Source organism: Arabidopsis lyrata (genome assembly GCF_000004255.2).
Source record: "Arabidopsis lyrata subsp. lyrata unplaced genomic scaffold ARALYscaffold_6, whole genome shotgun sequence".
Classification (NCBI taxonomy): domain Eukaryota; kingdom Viridiplantae; phylum Streptophyta; class Magnoliopsida; order Brassicales; family Brassicaceae; genus Arabidopsis; species Arabidopsis lyrata.
In genome coordinates, this window is record NW_003302550.1 from 8,121,660 (window position 1) to 8,140,870 (window position 19,211).

The 19,211-nt window shown below is 33.2% G+C and overlaps 3 protein-coding genes across 4 annotated transcripts; 1 reads left to right on the top strand and 2 right to left on the bottom strand.

Moving 5' to 3' along the window:
* Positions 1-2,658: 2,658 nt before the first annotated feature.
* On the top strand, positions 2,659-3,744 carry LOC9307943 (uncharacterized GPI-anchored protein At5g19250). Its single transcript, XM_002871828.2, has 2 exons — positions 2,659-2,813; positions 3,056-3,744. Exons 1-2 carry the CDS (start codon positions 2,732-2,734, stop codon positions 3,568-3,570), a joined length of 597 nt encoding a protein of 198 aa, XP_002871874.1. The 5' UTR covers positions 2,659-2,731; the 3' UTR covers positions 3,571-3,744.
* Positions 3,745-12,320: 8,576 nt separating this feature from the next.
* On the bottom strand, positions 12,321-15,515 carry LOC9307944 (protein FANTASTIC FOUR 3). Of its 2 annotated transcripts, XM_021022923.1 has the most exons (3): positions 15,068-15,515; positions 14,806-14,868; positions 12,321-13,569 (listed from the first exon to the last, which is right to left on the bottom strand). In XM_021022923.1, exon 3 carries the CDS (start codon positions 13,543-13,545, stop codon positions 12,682-12,684), a length of 864 nt encoding a protein of 287 aa, XP_020878582.1. In that variant the 5' UTR covers positions 13,546-13,569; positions 14,806-14,868; positions 15,068-15,515; the 3' UTR covers positions 12,321-12,681. The 2 variants fall into 2 exon arrangements, with proteins under 2 accessions (XP_020878582.1, XP_002873939.1); XM_002873893.2 differs by having other exon boundaries at positions 14,806-15,515.
* A 716-nt stretch (positions 15,516-16,231) lies between these two features.
* On the bottom strand, positions 16,232-18,577 carry LOC110227061. Its single transcript, XM_021020165.1, has 4 exons — positions 18,315-18,577; positions 17,263-17,402; positions 16,312-16,470; positions 16,232-16,241 (listed from the first exon to the last, which is right to left on the bottom strand). The coding sequence occupies exons 1-4, from the start codon at positions 18,408-18,410 to the stop codon at positions 16,232-16,234; spliced, it is 405 nt and encodes a 134-aa protein (XP_020875824.1). The 5' UTR covers positions 18,411-18,577.
* Positions 18,578-19,211: the final 634 nt, after the last annotated feature.

The window sequence follows — 19,211 nt, forward strand, 5'->3', positions numbered from 1 at the left end:
TAGCTCGAGCTTAGCTAATCGAGGAAAGGCATTCCGCATCTATGGCAAACGGACTTGGCCTTGTGTTGCGGTTTGAAGATCCCGCGGCCACGACCTCGACCATTGTTCCCACGGCCTCTACCACCATGGTGGTTTCCTCGGCCGTAGGAGTTATGGTTGCTACGACCACCACCACGTCCTCTACCACGGCCACGACCGTGATACCCTCTATGGACGTAGTTGGTTTCTTTGGTCTCTCGAGGTTCTTTGGCTATTTCGGCCTTATGGGCTTTCGGCAACGGTGTGGATCCTGGAGGTCTCATTGAGCTATTCATTAGTAATAGCTCATTATTCTTTTCAGCAAGGAGTAAGCAGGAGATCAAACTTGCATATGTTTTGAATTTCATTCCACGGTATTGTTGCTGAAGTACCACATTATTAGGGTGGAATGTTGAGTATGTTTTCTCAAGCAAGGTATCATCAGTCACCTTTTCACCACATAGCCTCAGGATTGAGACAATCTTAAAAAGCTCGGAGTTATACTCCTCCACAGATTTGAAATCCTGGATCCTGAGGTTTTTCCAATCATATTGGGCTTTCGGTAAAAGTACCGTTTTTTGGTGATCGTATCGATTCTTCAACTCGACCCAAAGGTCGAGAGGATCCTTGATAGTAAGGTACTGATTCTTAAGGCTCTCTGCTAGGTGATGGCGTATAAACGCAATCGCCTTAAACTTCGACCTCTTCTCACACTCGTTGTTTTCCATAATGCACTCGGCGAGATCTTTGGATTCAAGGGCTATCTTAATGTCCAATGCCCATTGTAAGTAATTGTCGCCGGAAACATTGAGTGCAGAAAACTTGAGGTTCTTTGTTTTCGACATCTACAAGCAAAAAGGGGAATTTGAGTCAATATCATGTAATCGTTAATGTCATGCGGTTTTAAAACCGAACTATGAATCGATTACTTAAGGATTTGACTTCCCCTTTTAGGATTAAATTTCCTTTTCTAAATATTTCCTAATTTGATTAGGGTTTTAGAGTTTTAAGGTTTCCTATTTTATTTAATATTTTTTTTTTTTTTTAGGGTTTAGGATTTCCTATTTTATTTAAGATTTTAGGATTTCTTTTTATTCCTAGGATTTAGGGTTTTAAAGATTTCCTATTATCCCTAAGATTTAGGGTTTTAAAGATTTCCTATTATCCCTAAGATTTAGGGTTTTAAAGATTTCCTATTATCCCTAAGATTTAGGGTTTTAAAGATTTCCTATTATCTAGGGTTTCCTATTTTATTTAGGGTTTTAGGATTTCCTATTTTATTTAGGATTTTAAGGATTTCCTAGATTTTAGGGTTTCCTATTTTATTTAGGATTTTAAGGATTTCCTAGAATTTAGGGTTTCCTATTTTATTTAGGATTTTAAGGATTCCTAGAATTTAGGGTTTCCTATTTTATTTAGGATTTTAAGGATTCCTAGAATTTAGGGTTTTAAAGATTTCTTTTAGGATTATCTTTTCTAGGTTTTCTAGGGTTCATGCAATTTTAGTTTTAGGGTGATAAGCATGTAAACAATCAAATGAGCAAACAATCTAACAACCTAAAACAATCTCAATCAAGCCGTTTAAACATATGGAATTTTCGGATTAGGTTCGTTTTAGTTTTAGGTTTTTTTAGATCTTTAAAGTTTCGGTTATTAGCCTTATGTATTTTCGTTTTACGATTTTAGGTTTAGACAATAAAACTTCTCTAGCAACTTAGGCGATTTTAGCATAAGCAATAACCAACTTTTCTAGCAACCTAAACGAGTCAAATAATCGGATCTCACAAGCAATAGCAATCGTTTATAACAATCAAGATTCGTTTTAGTGTCTTAGCCGTTTGTTAATTTCAAGTTCATGATCGGTTTTCATAAGTAAGAAGCAATCGTTTATACAATAGAACTTGTCTAGCAACTTAGGCGAGTTTAGTTTAAGCAATAATCAATCCTTTTCTAGCAACCTAAACGATTCAAACAAACGGATCTTTCAAGCAATAAGATTACTTAACCATTCAAGGTTCGTTTTAGGTTTCCACCGATCGTTAGGTTCAAATTCATAATCGGTTCTTTAGCTTTTAGGGTTTTTTGGTTTTTACCTTTCACCTTTTTGGGGTTGTATGGATTGGAACCGGGAGCTAAAGACCTCGGTTATCAAGCTTATCACGAACGTATGAAGCTAGGAGGAGATCGCCGATCAAAGGGCAAAGCGAGCGGTCATCGGTTGGTAGCTTCAAGCGGTGGGCGAACTCGGCGAGTTTAGGTTTAGGGTTTTTAGGGTTTTGTTAAGAGCAACTCGTGCTGATAACGTGTTGTAAACTTATTGTTTTTCTATGTATTCATGAATGAAATTCGTTACATATATATACATAATGAGAGAAGACAAATCCTCATTGGGTTAGTAAACCCTAAAGCCCAAAAGCCCACTAAGTACAATATAGGCCGTCATAAGGAGAATCTTCAAGAACATGGGCATGGGCCTTCTAGGACATGGACATGGGCCTTCTAGAATATGCATAAGGTCCACGGTTATGGAGTCCATCCAACATGTGGTTTATAACACTAATATGAAAAAAAAAAAAAAAAAAAAAAGCAAAGCAAACGACGTTGAAGAGTCAAAGCGAAACAACTAAAAACCTCTCATAAATAAAATAATAGAGAGAAAAAGAGAAAAGATTCATCATCACCAAAGAAGTAAAGAAGAGAAACCTCTGCATCAATGGCGATTTCCAAGCTCCATCTTCTCTTTCTTCTCTCAGTCTTTCTCTCCCTTCATCGTCTTGTTCTTTCCGACACCGCCGGTAACTCTCTCATCTCCCTCAAGATCTTCTTGATTTTTCAATTTTGGGTTTCTTGATCTCTGTAGATCGTGAATTTGACTTAGATCTGGTATTAAAATTGTCGAAACTGTTCCATTTAAGCTTAGATCTCTATCAATGGCGACTACATTGTTTACTAAATTACCCCCGATTGAGATTTATCTAACTTTGTAGATATTGCTTTTGTTTTTGGTGTGTGTTCTGTTTTTTTTTGATATCCACAGATGAAGAAGATGTTCTTCGTACAGGCATCAACAATTACAGAGCAGGACTAAACCTAACAACCTTAATACATAACGAAAACGCAGAATGTCTTGCAGACGAAATCGCAGACCAATTCAAGAACCAGCCTTGCACAAACACCACTGGCTCATTCTCAGTTCCTGGAACCCAGCCTGGATTCCCAAACTTGCCTAAGCTCCTCTCCAAATGCCGCCTCAACCCTACCGTTACTAGAGACGGTGCGATTTTGCCAGCTTGTGTTCCCAACCTTGATCCAAGTCTTGTCTTGACCAATTTCACACAGTCTCAGTACTCCAAGGACCTCAATGATTCTAAGTTCACTGGAATTGGTATTGGTTCTGATGATAACTGGATTGTTGTCGTTCTCACTACTAGCACACCGGAGGGTAGCTATTCTCCGGCCTCTAACTCGGGAGCTTTCTCGTTCGGAGTTAATGGCCTTGTTTCTTCGAGTTTGATGATGATGTTTCTTCTCTTTTGTTTCTTCATGTTTTGAGTCCCATTTTTGGGTTTTTTTCCCATATTTAAACGAGCTTTTTTTTTTTTTTTTCTCAAAATTTAAACGAGCTCATTGTCTTTGTTTCTTATTATGTTGTTATTATGGTGATTTGTATGAATTCATAAGGCATAAAAGAGAAGATCCCGTAATATTATCATTAAGTTTCTTCTTCTTTTAAACTTAATTAGTTTGTTCGCAAATGTATCATCTAAAAGATTCTAAACAAACAAGGATTTAGTCGAGGTTTCTCTTCTTGAAACCCAATTTTTAGAGAAAATGACATTTTTGGTAGATTATTAACGTCGTTTCTAAGGAGCTCATTATCAAAACTAGTATATTTCATATATAAGTGTGTACATAGATAAACATAAATATTTTTGGTTCTAAACTACGAAGATTTTCTATACTGTACTTGATTTAGCCGATTGAGATCATTTTTATTTTTTTTTAAGAAAAAAAACATTAAAAGCAAAGAATAGTTTTAAATCTACTTATTGAAAGATTGATTTCTTGTCTAAGCCCCAGCTGAAGCCAAACAAACCGAGACGTGTAACGGTGAAAGGAGCATGTCGGTTTGTTTCAGTAGACTGACAACACAAATATAATGTGAACATAGGCCCACTAATTTGGCCCATTAATGAAGATTAAAAGTGTAAGACATTATGTCGGTAAAAGTGTTCAATCTTTCAAGTTTTGAAATCCACATCACACACTTCACAGAATCACAGACAAGGTGATTGATTGGTAGAGTAGCTTTTAACATTTTTGAATCGTTTACAGTGTGCTTAGAGATTCTTTTTTTTCTTAAATCATATTCCAGTTTTTCTTAATACGCGGTTTTCATTTTTTTTTTTACAGAATTCATATCTAAATCAATTGTTTTTTGAGAGGTAATATTCTATTTTTTAAAATGTAACATTCATATATATGAGAACATAGTGTTGGTATATATTTATTTATTTGCATTTATGAACTAGTAATATTTTTGTAATTTTATTAAGTGTAGGTTGGTCAATTATTGTTTTTACTATTTACCGGCCCACATTCAGTACAGTCTTTAGTCAACATTATGATACATTTCTTACCAAAAAAAAAAAACAGGAAAATAAACATAACAAGAAAGCACATGTAAGAGTAAAAGTGTAAAACCATTTTTTTTTTTTTGGGTAAAATGTGAAGTAGTGTAAAACCATTTTGACACTTATCATAGTGCAGTTTGGTTGGTTGGTGAATGGACGTGAAAGAAAGAAGAAAAACAAAGCTGTAAAATAGAAACAAGAATATCTTTCTCACTTTTAAAACCTTGATTTTGTCTCGATTTCTATAATCTATCTTTTAGATTTTGTGCCCACCCTTTATAATTGTGTGTTCTAAGTGTGAGGGAGCGTTTTGATTGAGGGACTTGACTATTTTTTCGGACACGACGCTTAAAGAAAAAAAGAAGAAGACAAGTGAATTTTGCGTTTAGGATGCGTCTTCGAAACGTCACTTTCTTTTCACTAACAGACAATGAAGTTAATGATCTCTCATATAAATGACTGAAAATATCGAAGAGATTGGGAGAGAATCGTATCTACTTTCTCACCCTCACTTTTTCTTTCTCTTCCTTTATTAGATTTTTTTTTTAACTGTTTTCTCTATCTTTGGCAAGAAACTAAATTGAAAATAAAAAATCTTAAGAGTATATATAGTAAATTTCCCATGATTCCCTCGTTTAGTCAATTAACGCGCAGGAAACCAAAGCAAAGTGACATTTATTTATCTTACGATTTTACAAACCACAATTTTTCTAATAACATAACACAGCCACATATTATTACGTATATCACTAGCTACTAGGTTTAATGTTCATGTCCAATCCAAGTATCATTGATTTTTCTTATTCAAATTTGCTTATTAAAAGTATAGAATTAACAAAGATAACTTGTTCATACGTAGCAAACAACAAGACAGTAATTCAAATTCATAAACATCATGAGAAAATTAAAATTTAACAAAAAAAAAAAAATGACTAAGAACATTAAACCGGTCAACACTTAACCATATACCAAAACATACTGAAAACTATAGATATAAGTGAACATGCAGTATTGTTAAAATGAGTTAGCTCATATAGTCCATCTCTAGTCAAAAAATTCATGAGTTCGAGTTGTATACTTGTATATAATAGGCTCAATTATTGATACATAATTTAAGTGATACTGTATCAAATTTAGTTGAGTCAATGAGTTAGTATATATTTATGTGGAGAAACTATGCTATTTATTAGAGATAACGGACGCAACTTCAACAGAACACATTCATTTTATTTAATTATGTTGCAACAATTTTCACATCGATCGAGTTACACAGGACAAGTTATTTAAACCTGAAACGTGAAGTGCGGTATACAAGAATAGCTAGTATTCAAAGAACATGCATGAAAGGGTTCTAACTTTAATTAAGAACTAACGAATGCAGCTGATAACTAAACTATTATATATATGGACCACTCGTTACTCAAACCTTTTTTTTTTTTTTTTTGGTAAAAACGTTACTCAATCTTAATCCACTATAGAAAAGAAAACGCTCGATCTTTTGATCTGGTTGGCTCCTACATACACGGATTTTACAGTGCATTATCCGAATATTTCTGAAACTCAAAGAATAAACTTTACAAAAAAAAAAAGAAAGAAGAAAAGGCTGTGCGTTGTGAATGTGATGAATGACTTTGTTATGTGGGAAAAAAACTAGTTTGACCCAAAAATAAGGTTTAATTACTAAAATAACTCATAAAATGTATGGGTTAATCTAGTTATTTTTCTGACCAAAATACCCTTTGTCTCTTTGTTAGGAAAAAAATAAAGTCAATAATACCCTTTGATTTTTCTGGAAACGTAGGTGAAATTTTTTCGAAAAAACAAATCTGCCGTTAAAAGTCTGTGGGCGTCGTTGTGACATATTTATTTTCTCTGACAGACTTAATAGTTTACGACAGATTTTCTACGGCAGTTTTTTTCCTCTCACAGACTTTTTTGAATATGGTTACGACAGATATTTAATTTGTAGCAGATTTTTTTCTTTTGCCAGACTTATTTTATGATGACGCCTCAGACTTTCGTAATTTTGACAGTTTTATTATAATATGTAGCAGATTTTTGTTTCTAGTGGCGTCAGACTTATATTTTTTTGGAAAAAAACTGTCATAATACAGCAGATTTGTTAATAAAAAATAATTACTAGTTTGACTTTTTAGTGCTCACAGATTTGTTTTACGTTATGACAGATTTTTTAATGTTAACAAAAAATCTGGAATGTTATAGCAGATTTGTTTTAAAAAAATTAAAATTGCTAGAATGACATATAGTCGCAACCGATATGTTTAACGTTATGACAGATTTTTTTATGTTATACCAAATTTATGTTTAATTTACAAAAATCTGGTGTTTCATAGCAGATTTCTTGAATTAAAAATAAATTACTAGAATGACCTATTTAGTTACAACAGATTTTTTCATGTTTTGACAGATTTTTATTCTATCATGACAGAGTTATCGGATCTTATCACGACAAAATTATGTTTGGCAATTTTTAAAAAAATCTGCAAAATTAGGATATGGCGGACTTAATTTTAATGTAGTAGACTTGTTAAAATTATATGCCATATTTGATTTTTAATTAAAAAAAACGAATTTGGTTTTTATTTATATACCAACAGGCATAATGAAAGGTTAAATAGTCTTTTTACATAAAATTTGGGTTAGTCTAGTTATCCATTTGGATTGAGAGTCATTCTAATTATTTTTGCTAAGTTTTGAGTCAAACTGGGTAAATTTGACTTGTTATATTCGTGTCCAAGAATTATAATTTTTTGACCTTATTGAACCTCTTCAATTATTATTTATATTCTCGAATTATTATCAACAAATAATATGTGTGTCAGTGCATGTCAGCATGTGTGTATCCAAACGAAGTCGATCGTTATTGTGATACACTTAATTTCATAGGGCTTACTGTGGCAACTACTAGGGTTTGATCGTGTCAATAAAGAAAAAAAGAAAAAAAAAATTATAAAATTAAATACTTCAAAGACATTATTAATATCCGCGTTACAATTGAAACGCATAAATCTCATCATAGTGCGTCTCCCACCGACGTATTTAATCCTAATCAGTTAGATACTGAGCTAGTGGTGTCCGAAGGGTTTCAAGTTTTCCTATCATGATTATCGATCAGTTTCAGACTTTCAGTCTTACTTTCTTTTAAGAGTGTTTGTGTGTTTAATCCTTTACGGTTTGTTGTTTAACCCTTTAAGGGTTGTGTTACCTTAATGAATTCTAAATTTACTTATGATTGGGTTAATCAACTTAACAGCTTGAATGATACTTGTAAGTTGGCAGAGAAAAAGAATCTAGAATATATATTTTAGGGCAGGAGCAAATCCACCAATAGAGTACCAGCTAGGATTTGGTTTTGTCGCCATGTTGACCACTACTCACGATTCACGGATCCATTCACACCCGCCAAATTATCATGTCCAATTGTACAAATTTTTTATGTTTAATTTTCGATTGGAAAAATCTCTTTTCTTCTAACATGAGTTGAAATTCTCGAGAAAGAATTGTACTCCCTCCGTTTTAGTTTAATTATCGTTTTAAGATTTAAATTTTGTTTCATAATAGTTGTCGTTTTAGGTTTTCAATGCAAATATTTTGTAAAAATTTCAGTTTTATCCCTATTTGTTTTAATGTTTTGACAAATGAAAAAATTATAAAATATCTTAATAAATGGTAAAACATAACATTTAATGATTTTCTTAATTTGTGTGAGAAAACCTTAAACGACAACTAAAACGAAACGGATGGAGTATGTATTTACTATTTAATACTCTTTCCGTTTCACAAAAAGTGTCGTTTTAAGGTTTTAATCTCGTTTCACAAAAACCATGAGTTTTCTCCTAGTGGTAAAGGGCCTCCAGCTGGGGGTACCGCCACCTGGGTTCGATTCCTGGCCACTGCGGAATTCACATGGCGGCTGCAGGCTTTCATGACCACGTCAGCTCCGTTTGGACACGATGCTAGTCGGGCCACTTCGGTGGGACCGGACACCTGGGTTATCAAAAAAAAAAAAAATTTGTTTCACAAAGAGTGGTTTTGTATTTTCAATGCAGTTTTAAAGACTAATTCTCTTTTTTATCCTCACTATTTTAGCTTATTAATTAGAGATAATGTATTATTTAGTGTATTAATAAGGGGTAAAAACAAAATTTGTTTACTTTTATTAATTTGTGTGAAAAATGATAGAATGACACTCTTTGTGAAACATATGGAGTACTAGTTAATAAAAAAAGCTATTTTATGTTTTAAAAATTGTATCCCCCCTGTTTCAAAATATAGGATGTTTTAGAGTTTTTATTTTGTTTCAAAATATATGATGCTTTACAATTTTTTATGCAATTTTAAACATAACTAATATTATATGACTGTTTGTATTCGCATTCTTTTTCTAATTGGTTGAGTATTTTAAATGACAGTCTTAAGAGAAAAATAATTTTTTTTTTAAATGTGTATTTTTAATCAAGACATCATATATTTTGAAACATAAAAATTATGCATGTATTTAATTAGTTACCAAGAAGAGATAATATATTTATTTTTTATTAACTACACATATTAATTAAAGTATCTGATTGGTAACCCAATATAGAATGAAAGAATTTAGAAATTCAGTTTTAAAAATAGTAATTTAGAAGCGATAATACTCCATCCGTTTCATAAAGAGTGTCGTTTTAAGGTTTTATTTTCGTTTCACAAAAAGTGTCGTTTTAGGTTTTCAATACAAAATTTAATGATTTTTATGTTTTATGACTATTAGTATTCTGCAGATTGTTTTACTATTGGGCAGATTATGTTTAGGTATATAGTTAATGATGTTTTGTTTAGAAAAAACAAAAAATTTAATGTTTTCTTAATTTGTGTGCAAAACTCTAAATGACACTCTTTGTGAAACATAGGGAGTATTTATTAGAATACATGTTTTTACTTATTTTAAGTATACATGGTATTCATAATGCTTTTCATATTGTCTTTAATAGTACTCAACATAATTTTGATGATGCAATCAAATTCACAAGTTAATTGGTTAATTATTCGGTCAAAGAGAGCGACAGCATAAAGAATCTAAAGGAAGCCCACATTCAAAGAACAAAAAAGTTTTAATTAAAATAAATACTTTCAATTTTTTTGCTTAATAACTAAAAATGATGAAAATATGAAGTATATGTCTAGCTAAAAAAATAAGGGCAAAAGGGTGACTTCATGTGACGTTTGACCGTTTGTGGATAGAAAGGAAAGAGGACGTAATGGTCGTAATAGACTAATAGTATATATCAGACGTCCACATACTTGAAATCACTCACCGATCTTTTTGCTCTGCTTAGCCACAAATAAACTACCCAATTGCCACTTTTGAACCTAAATGCTCTCACAACATTTTCAGATTAAACATAAAAGTTTGAACTTATTCGAAGCACATCACAAAGACATTGCGTCATTAATCATGTAGAGGTCAAGTTGGTGGGGGCTATACTGAATTACATAGATTGGAAAAAAAAAAAAAAACAAATGACGTTTAATCGGTCATTTTTGTTCAAAAATATATGAACATCAACACGTATATATCTAGATTTGAATCATCGGATCTTTAGACCGGCTTCTATCCAAGATGACATAAAGGAAATACAAAGGCGTTCAACAACAAGATTATTGGTGTCCCCTATATTACAGTTCAAGTCCCCATATTATCAGAAACGGAAGACACACACTTCATAACAGTCGAGGGCAAAACGAATGGTACTTAATTTCAAGGTCTCAAAGATCTAAAACTCCATCGATTTGCCTAGAATTAGCTTGTCTTCCTCAATCTAGATTAAGTTTGGGACACTAAGTTATATGTTTGCTATTCATTCAGAAATTCGGAATCTAAAACCCACAAAAAGATCGGCTTCCAAGTTGGGGGATTAATACCCATTGATCCCAAATGCTTTAATTTTGTTGCAGCTCTGAAAACACATGAATCGTTAAAAAAAGAAGAAGAGAAATTGTATATATAAATGTTAACGAATATGGTTATATATAGTCTGGTGAACACTAGTGGTTCAATTGTTCATGAGTTTTGGAAGGTTGTTCATATTAATTTGTTGAACAAAAAAAAGTTCGTATTAACTTAAATTCTCATTTTAACAAAAAAATAATAATAATTTATTTTTGTAAAGAAAACAAATAACATTGTTGGTGCAATTATTTGTTACGATCGGCTCTTAATCGTTACTTCATTAAATTATACTACATAAACTAGCAATAAATCAAGAGTATTGACATGATTCCATTTTTAAAAATGCTATGTCAAATTAATAAATTTCAACATGCAATAATACCGATCGAAATGGATAGACGCGGATCCCATGCAGACTACTTTGGAAGAAAAGGAACGTGGAAAAGGAGCTTTTATATACCAACAGGCACTCACAGACTCACAGTAATTATAATTAGTTATTATTAACAATAACCAAAAAAGTCAAAACCTTACCCATAAAGAGTTTCAAAGCGCAGGCCAATGGAGTTTCACGTGTCGCTCACTACATTTCTTATTATTATTATATTCCATATAAAGAGAAACCGAGTGGACACTTGCACTATATTATTGCAATTTAGTAATAATTTAATTTGGAGAACTACCTTCTAATTTATTCTGTCTCACTATGTACAGATTATGAAATAAATAATAATTTCATATATACATTTTTGGATATCATATATAGTTGCATGCCATTAATATTAAATATATATCTCAAGTAGTCATTCTATAAAAAAGGTCAATCTTTTAATCACGATGTAGGAGTATTAATTTGTTTAAACCATATGCAATTAAAGAAAAAGTTTAATTAATTAAAAATGTTTCTAACCAAACGCCGAACACATCCGCCGTCCGTACATGGAAAGCCTTTTGATTTGGCGGAGAGATGCGGGGTTGTGATGACGTCGTTATTGTACGGATCAACCTAGTTTCTTCCTTTTTTTTGATAAAAAAAAAATGTTCATACTTATTACATTATAATATAATTGATTATGTTTGAGAGAATATTGACGTCAAAAATGCTTGCTAAACTTTATAATGTTTTTTGCGTCTTTAATGCAAACAAATTATATGCTTTTTGATTTATCTTTTTCAGTTTTTTTTTTTTTTTTTTTTTTTTTTTGTCTTTTGCCTCTCTGCTTTTCGAATTTTTCAAATCTTTAAGCGATGACCAAACAATTAACTTTGATTTTAATATTTTATAACTAAAAAGTGACTTTTGTTTAATTTGATCCGTGTTTCATTATAATATTTTCTAACAAGAAATTATTCTATATAGGGATACCGGCCTACGATCCTATGTATTTAGCCGATTAATTCTATATTACACAAACTTTTGATCTTTAACACTAAAACCAAGAAAATAACATTAAAGCCAAAAAAGAAGAAGTTTTGGGTCATACTATTTGCTTGAGCTCATTAATTCTCTGTTGGGGATGATTTAGAGCTTAATTATGTTTTTAATTTGTTGTTGTTGTTGCTATCAAAGAGAAATCTAAATGTATATCTGTACTCTTTTTATCATAGAACTTTAAATGTGAAGAATACTAATCATAATAAAGCATTGAAATTTTTAGAAGATTCTTCTTCAATTTAGGAGCTTCCTATATCACAAGTTGTTGTAATCGATCCTACTTATTCATCATATAATATACATGCAATTAATTCGATATAATTTGCTGGAAGATGAATTGGCATAATAATAAAAGGAATCTTCTCGTCCTAACGAAGTTGAGGTTGCCACTAATTTCGAACCACTGATCAGGGAATCTTTCTTACCAAACTAGATTAACTGCCGACCAGACCACAAGCATATTCCCTCTGCCCCATTTCTTCCCATTATTTTATCATTTTTATTTTAAGTTAATTGAATCTACTTTTGAGTTTTTTTTCCCGAGTTAGGAAACGCGATATTTCTATTAAAAAATATTACACACATCGGGAAAAAAAATTATGAAATTGTAAATACAGAGCAGATTAACAAGTTTCTCTCTTTTAGGAAGTAGCAACGCAGAAAGATTCCCAATTTAGCAATCCTCTGTTTTCCCGGTCGCCTTGAACACATCTTCTTGACATCTGAACATTCTCAATGCCCATAACTTCATCATCATCCTCTTCTTCCTCTTCCTCCTCCTCCTCCTCGTATTCTTCGGGTTCTTCAGGCTCAATCGTCTCTTCTTCGTTCTCTACAAACTCATCTGAGTCTTTCAAGATAGAAAGACGGAGACGACCATTGCTACGGTCAGCTTGAAAGCACCCGTTACGAGGCGGTGCCTTTGTGGCGGTCATGACCAATCTTCCGTCTTCACGGTGTGGTCTCATTTGAATGCATTGAAACCCTCTCATCGTAGTCAAAGGAGGTGGGAGATCACTAGGGCTCAAATTCCTTTTCCTACTTTTTACCGTTCTTGTCTCCGTTGTTGTTTCCCCGAGATTCTTGGTCTGCACGTCAAGCGAGAACAAATCATCGATGTCTGTAACATCAGAACCAGATTCGCTTCCGAGATTCTCAGTGCACAATGCTAAGCTCTGGTCGCTTAGAGCTCTACAAGAGGACGGACGTTGAACATAAGTCTTCTCTTTCTCAGAGCTTGTCGTCTTTGTGGATGAGGAGGAGGAGCCAGAGGATAGGGACTGGAGAAAGCTCCAGCCACTCAAGTCAGGGCCCGAGGAAGCAGCAGATTTGTCATCGTTACGGATACGGGTGTCCTCTGCATTAGAGGAGTCAAGTAAATGAGACTTGAGAGCTAGACCAAAGGGTTGAGAGAAGTGAGGATTTGGTGAAGATAGCCTAAGCCTTAAAGCCCTAGGCTCATTAAGCTGAGACTGAAACCCTTGTTGATACACAACAGTTCCCATAGTTTAAAGAGGATAAAAAAAAATCTGTTAAGAGAGAGAGAGCAAAGACTTGTGAGATATGAAACTAAAGAAGCAGAGAGATGTTTTTGGACTTAAGCATGAAGGATAATGAGAGGGAGGTGATGCCAATTTGTAGTGTCACAAAAAGTGAATAAAATAAATAAAGAAAATAAAGAGAAAGAGAAGTGACTGTGCAATGTGCAGAGACTAGAGAGGTGGGTAAGAGAGCTTTTCCACACCACCACTTGAATAATGCAAAATATTTTATATTTATTATTTGATTATGCCACACAAATTCAGATAAGAATACTAACAAAGAGAGTCAGTGTAGTATAGTGCACATGAATAAAATTGAAAAACTCTTCATATAATCTTTTTACTGTTACAAAAGAAAAAAAATCTGATTTGTTTGTTTGTTAATATGAAAAGATTTGGAAAGCATAGACTATACAGGAAACTTGGTTAATCATCGTTTTTGACTCATTTGGCAAAAAAAATAAAGACTGAATTATTCAGCAGCCAAGGAACTTTCGACCCTCATGTGATCTGGGACTGAAAGAGACTACCCAGATAAAGGAAAAAAAAAAGTTAGAGAGAACGAGACATTTCCTAATGAGAAACAGAAATTAGTGAATAATATTTCCAAATGAAGTCTTTACTAAGATCAGAGTAAAATTTTGAATTTTATTAAGGTAATAACAACAATTTAACATCTGAATGAAAAAGCAAAACCAAACGCATACGAAAAAAACATATGGCCACTTAGAGAGAGACACGCAATGGGAGTAACATGACAAAAAGTTACAGACAGGTTTTGCTCTTTCTTTTTTATGTTTTACCTTCCAAAAAAAAATAAAACAATCCAACAAAAGTTATAATAGTGCTATGATTATGAAAACGATTGTTTGTTTTTCTCTCTAATAATAGTAGTCTCCATTTCACATCATTTAAAGCAAAGAGTCGTGTGTCACATAGGCTGATAGGCATGGATGGTCAAAACTTATGTCGGGTAATTCTTAGACCCGATTTAAACAACATGATAACAACAGCCCACTAATTTTGAAATCTATATCCCATCTACCAGAAAGAAAATAAAAATGATTATTGGCACTAATCAAGGAATCAGCATAAAATGAGTCTCCATGCAAATGTTTAGAAAATAATGGTCACAAGTTGAAGAAATTGTCATGTATCAAGAAACCACGACATTAAAAAAAAAAAAAAAAAAAAAAACAAAGAGTGTGCCGAAAATACACTGACCTCTATTACACTGTATTTGAATGCAAGGAAGCCAAACCCAAATTTCCGCCCACTTATTATGACCTAAAAATGAAAGAAAAAATATTTTTTAATTAATGCGAACAGAAATTATTAAACGAAACACATCAAATCAAAGTGACCAAGGTTTTGATTAAATGAAATAGAATAAGGTTTAGTGACAAATAAGAAGAAACTACCAATGTTTCAACATCAAAAACTTTTCTCTAACTCTGGAAAATATTGGCTTAAGTTAACATCAAACCTTGTCCTTTGAATCTAGCCAACAGTAAGGTGCTTTTTTCAGAAATTTGAATTTGAGATTAAACTTTCAAGATTTGCCCTCTTAAGCCCATGTGTTACCCTAAAGAAACCGTACGGAACAGCTTAAGAAGACAGAGTTTAAGATTCATTTAAGTCGTCAGCAAGAACCAAGTGATTCCCCACTAAAACACTTTTCTTTCTTCTGTCTCTCTGTTAAATCAGATGCTTACGTACTTAACCCCATTCTAAACAACAAAAGACACTTTTATTTCCATAGTAAACAAATGCCCTAGGGTCACTGACTTTTGCTTAACTCTAAGGCTTGTGGATTTATTATTATATAAACTACTGTAACCTAGTACTCTTCTCTCTAAACAAAGGAAAGCTAGAATGCGTGAGCTGTTCCTATTCCAAAGAGGGTGGGGGAGAGATTTGTGAGATCTTCCTGGGTTTCCTGTAACAGAAAAAGCCATCTCAGTTTTGTACTTGTGTCATAATAAAAGAATGTGTAGCTACTACCATTGATGAACTGTGAGCATAATGCTAGCTTGTGTGCTGTATAACTCTATGATCAACTTTAATCACCTATTCCGTGTCTTTTCGAGGTTTATTGCGACATGAGCAAAGCAAGTGGATTTTAGTTTATGTTTTCAAGAGATTTCTGTGGTCATTAAGTCTTAAAGGATTTGGTACAAAGATACCTTTGATTATATATTATAACAACAAAGGAAAACCATTCTTACTGTTGTCAGATTGTTTCCAATATGCAATATCAGTACTCAGCTTCTATAACAAGGAGCATCCTACTATATATTCCCGGTGGTTGATCAAGCATTACTTAGTCCACTAGAAGAGGCAAATCAAGATTTGTTTTTTTCTCATTTGAATTTACCAAGAACATGCACAAATGTAATATAGAACAGAAATGTGGTCAATATGTGTTATTAAGAGCCTGTGGTTTATGGAAATAGATCTAGCCAAGATACTTTTCAATTTTCGCTATATAACTCAGTAATCCGTAATTTCGCAATCAATGCTTTGCTATTAATTATCCATAAAACTATGATGGTTTTTCTAGTCACTCTCCCTCTGCTGAAGGAATCAAGAATGATATAATTAAGCAACTAGTTGACATGCTTAGAATGAATAAAGAATGAAACAATAATTAGGATTCTCTAACGTAAGCAAGAGTAAGAAAGTTATGACATAGTTTAACTAATAAAAGTGGAAAAAAAAGGAGCTGACCTGCAGACGTAATCTCCAGACAAATATCCACAAATTGAATCTTGATCAGCAGAGGTGGTCCCAAGATCCGAACCACCCCCCATAGAAGAGAAGAAAGTAGCACAGCAACCTTTGGCCTCTCGAAGGGAGAATGCTTTTGAGTGTGTCCTCATACAAAAGCTGCTTTTTTATACATGATTAAGATTACAATAATTAAGTGAGTAATGACAGAGGCCAAAAGCATCAAATTTAAATCAGAATATATTTTGACTTCGTATCACTCGCTTGGTTCATGCCCATGACGCAAGAAAGTTAAAAGAAGAAAGAAAAAAAACAGAGTGAAACTTCGAATCATAATCCATCAATGTTTGTTATTAGTTTCAAGTTTTCAACTAATGGAGGATCTAAAGGTAAAGGAAATACGTCATACCACTTGAAGTTAAGTGGAGACATAAACTTAAGACTTACGTTTCCATCTATGTTCTATGATCACAGCGTAAAACACGAGTATTGCATCTCTTGGCTCACTATAAATTGCATAACAGAAAAAATAAAAAATAAGCCTTCCACCATCTTTTTGACCAAATTAGTGGAACCTTTATGTGCCAATTCTCCAACTTTTAAAATTCTGACCCAGAAAGAAAATTTATATCATTAGAATGAGACAGGGAGCTTATCTAAGCCATGCATACAAATATTATTGGCTAACATAATTTACAACTTTTAGGTAGAGAAAGAATAGAAATTAAAGATTATTAAGCAATAGAACTTTCTCCTTTGCTTTTACGGAAGCATGACATCCACACGAAATATCAATCTCATCCATAACTAATGTCTTACTCACATATCATCCAAACACGCAAAAATTTCAACAGATTAGATGTCAACATTTTTAAAAAAGCTTTAGCATGGTCTAGTTATAACGACTCAAGTACGGATTAATAAGAACAAAATAACACAGGTAAAACTTACATTGATGCACTATAGGAACAATGACTCTTCATCAGCTCGGTCTTATCCAAATGAAAAGATATGTTGATCCAGCAAAGATGATTTCGTATCTCACACCAGAAAGCTCGCCATGGTTGCGCCATGCCTGGAATATCTTGAACCTGTAAACAGTGGGAAAATTTAGAGGAAAATTCTGAACTTTCACTTAGAGCCAAGATTGAGGCAGAAACAAATCAAAGCCATTTTTAGCACTCAAAGTTATTGAATGATTCAGTTTCTAGAAATGGGAAAACACTCAATAAATACGATTATGTTAAAATGAATCAAGCTAATAAGAGATATATAGAAAGAGAGGGCTATAATATTGTTATGTAAAACAAAAAGAGTAGAACAACAACATGGACAATCTTCACGAAAAACATGTACAGTTTTTTTTAGCTTAGGCTGCACCGGTAACCGGTAACACATGTCCATTTGAGGTAAAAGGTAAGATACAATAGTTGAGAAGTTGAACAAAATGGCATACCAAACAGGAGTGTAGTTAATTGATTGTAAGAAAGATAAATGCATGTAGGATGTAGCATTACCATTACTCCATCTCTCAATAAGTAATGTAGAATAGAGAAATCTCTCTTCATCATACAATGTCATTAACATAGCCCTAGCTACTAAATCTCTAAATCAAGTCTATATAATGTTGCCCATCAAAATGAAACCCTCAAGAATTCAACATCTTCACGGTACAATAGAGAAGACAATGACTAATGACTCTTCACATTTCATTGAACATCAGAAATTTCCAACGCTTATAGACAAAAAAAAAAAAGCAACATTCAGGCTAAAAAATATGCAATAACAAGGTCGAAATAAAGAAAATTCATCTATCTACATGATAGTGTAGTAAAGTGCTCCACTTGCTCTCCCTTTCTCGGATTAATTTATACATATTTTCTATGTGTAAGTGTGTGTCAAGATAGAAAAGGCACGCACCAATTGGAACATCTGGGTAACGACATCGTCGTAGCAATTAAATTTTCGGTTTCCGAGATACGTCTCCCACAAAATCGACTCACCATTGAAACTTGAGTACGCGCGATTAACGAAGCGTTTAGGGTTGATAAAATTGAAGGAGGAAAAAGGTTGAAGACGAAGAAGGGAGACAATGGCATAGCGAACAGTATCGTGGTATTAATCTGGGGATCGGACTCGGAGCCGTGTGACGACGGACGTGACCTCCTCTTCTCTTCCTGGAATCGCCATGGAAACAAAAATAAAATTTCTTGGAACGAATTTGCACGTGTCACGTGTCACACTAGGCTCCTTACAAATTCTTTTTAAAATAATTAATCTTTTTTTTTTTTTTTTCACTGAAAGATTTTCATTAGTATATAACTAGGGGTGTCAAAATGGTTTAAAATTGATGGATCAATCCAAACCAATTCAACTCATGGATCTAATGAGTTGAAAATTTGGATATTAATGGATTAATTGATTAAATGGTTAAATGAGTTTAATGAGTTGGATTGAAATGATTTGGTTTAATTTGGATTAATGGGTTATCCATAACCAAACCAATAAAAATTAAATAATTGAAATCAAATATGTAAACCAAATATAACCGAATTAAATAACTAAACCGATTTTAGTAAACCGAAATAAACATAATTTTCTTAAATCGCTTAATCATCGATCCCTCTCGGCGTCAAATCTCTCACTGTCGATCTCTCTCAATCTTATGGTTTCACCGGCAAAGCCACTGACACTCGAATCCCTCACCGTCACTCATGGAGTCCTTGGTCGTCGTTTTGGGACATTGTGTTGAACTGTCGATTGCGTTAGTGTAACCGTGTCGCAAGCGTAAACCTTTTTTGTGATCAATTTATGAACCAATGATCATTGTTTCAAGTATTTCGATGACGATGACGATAACGACGACGATGAGGACGACGACGATGATGACGACGACGATG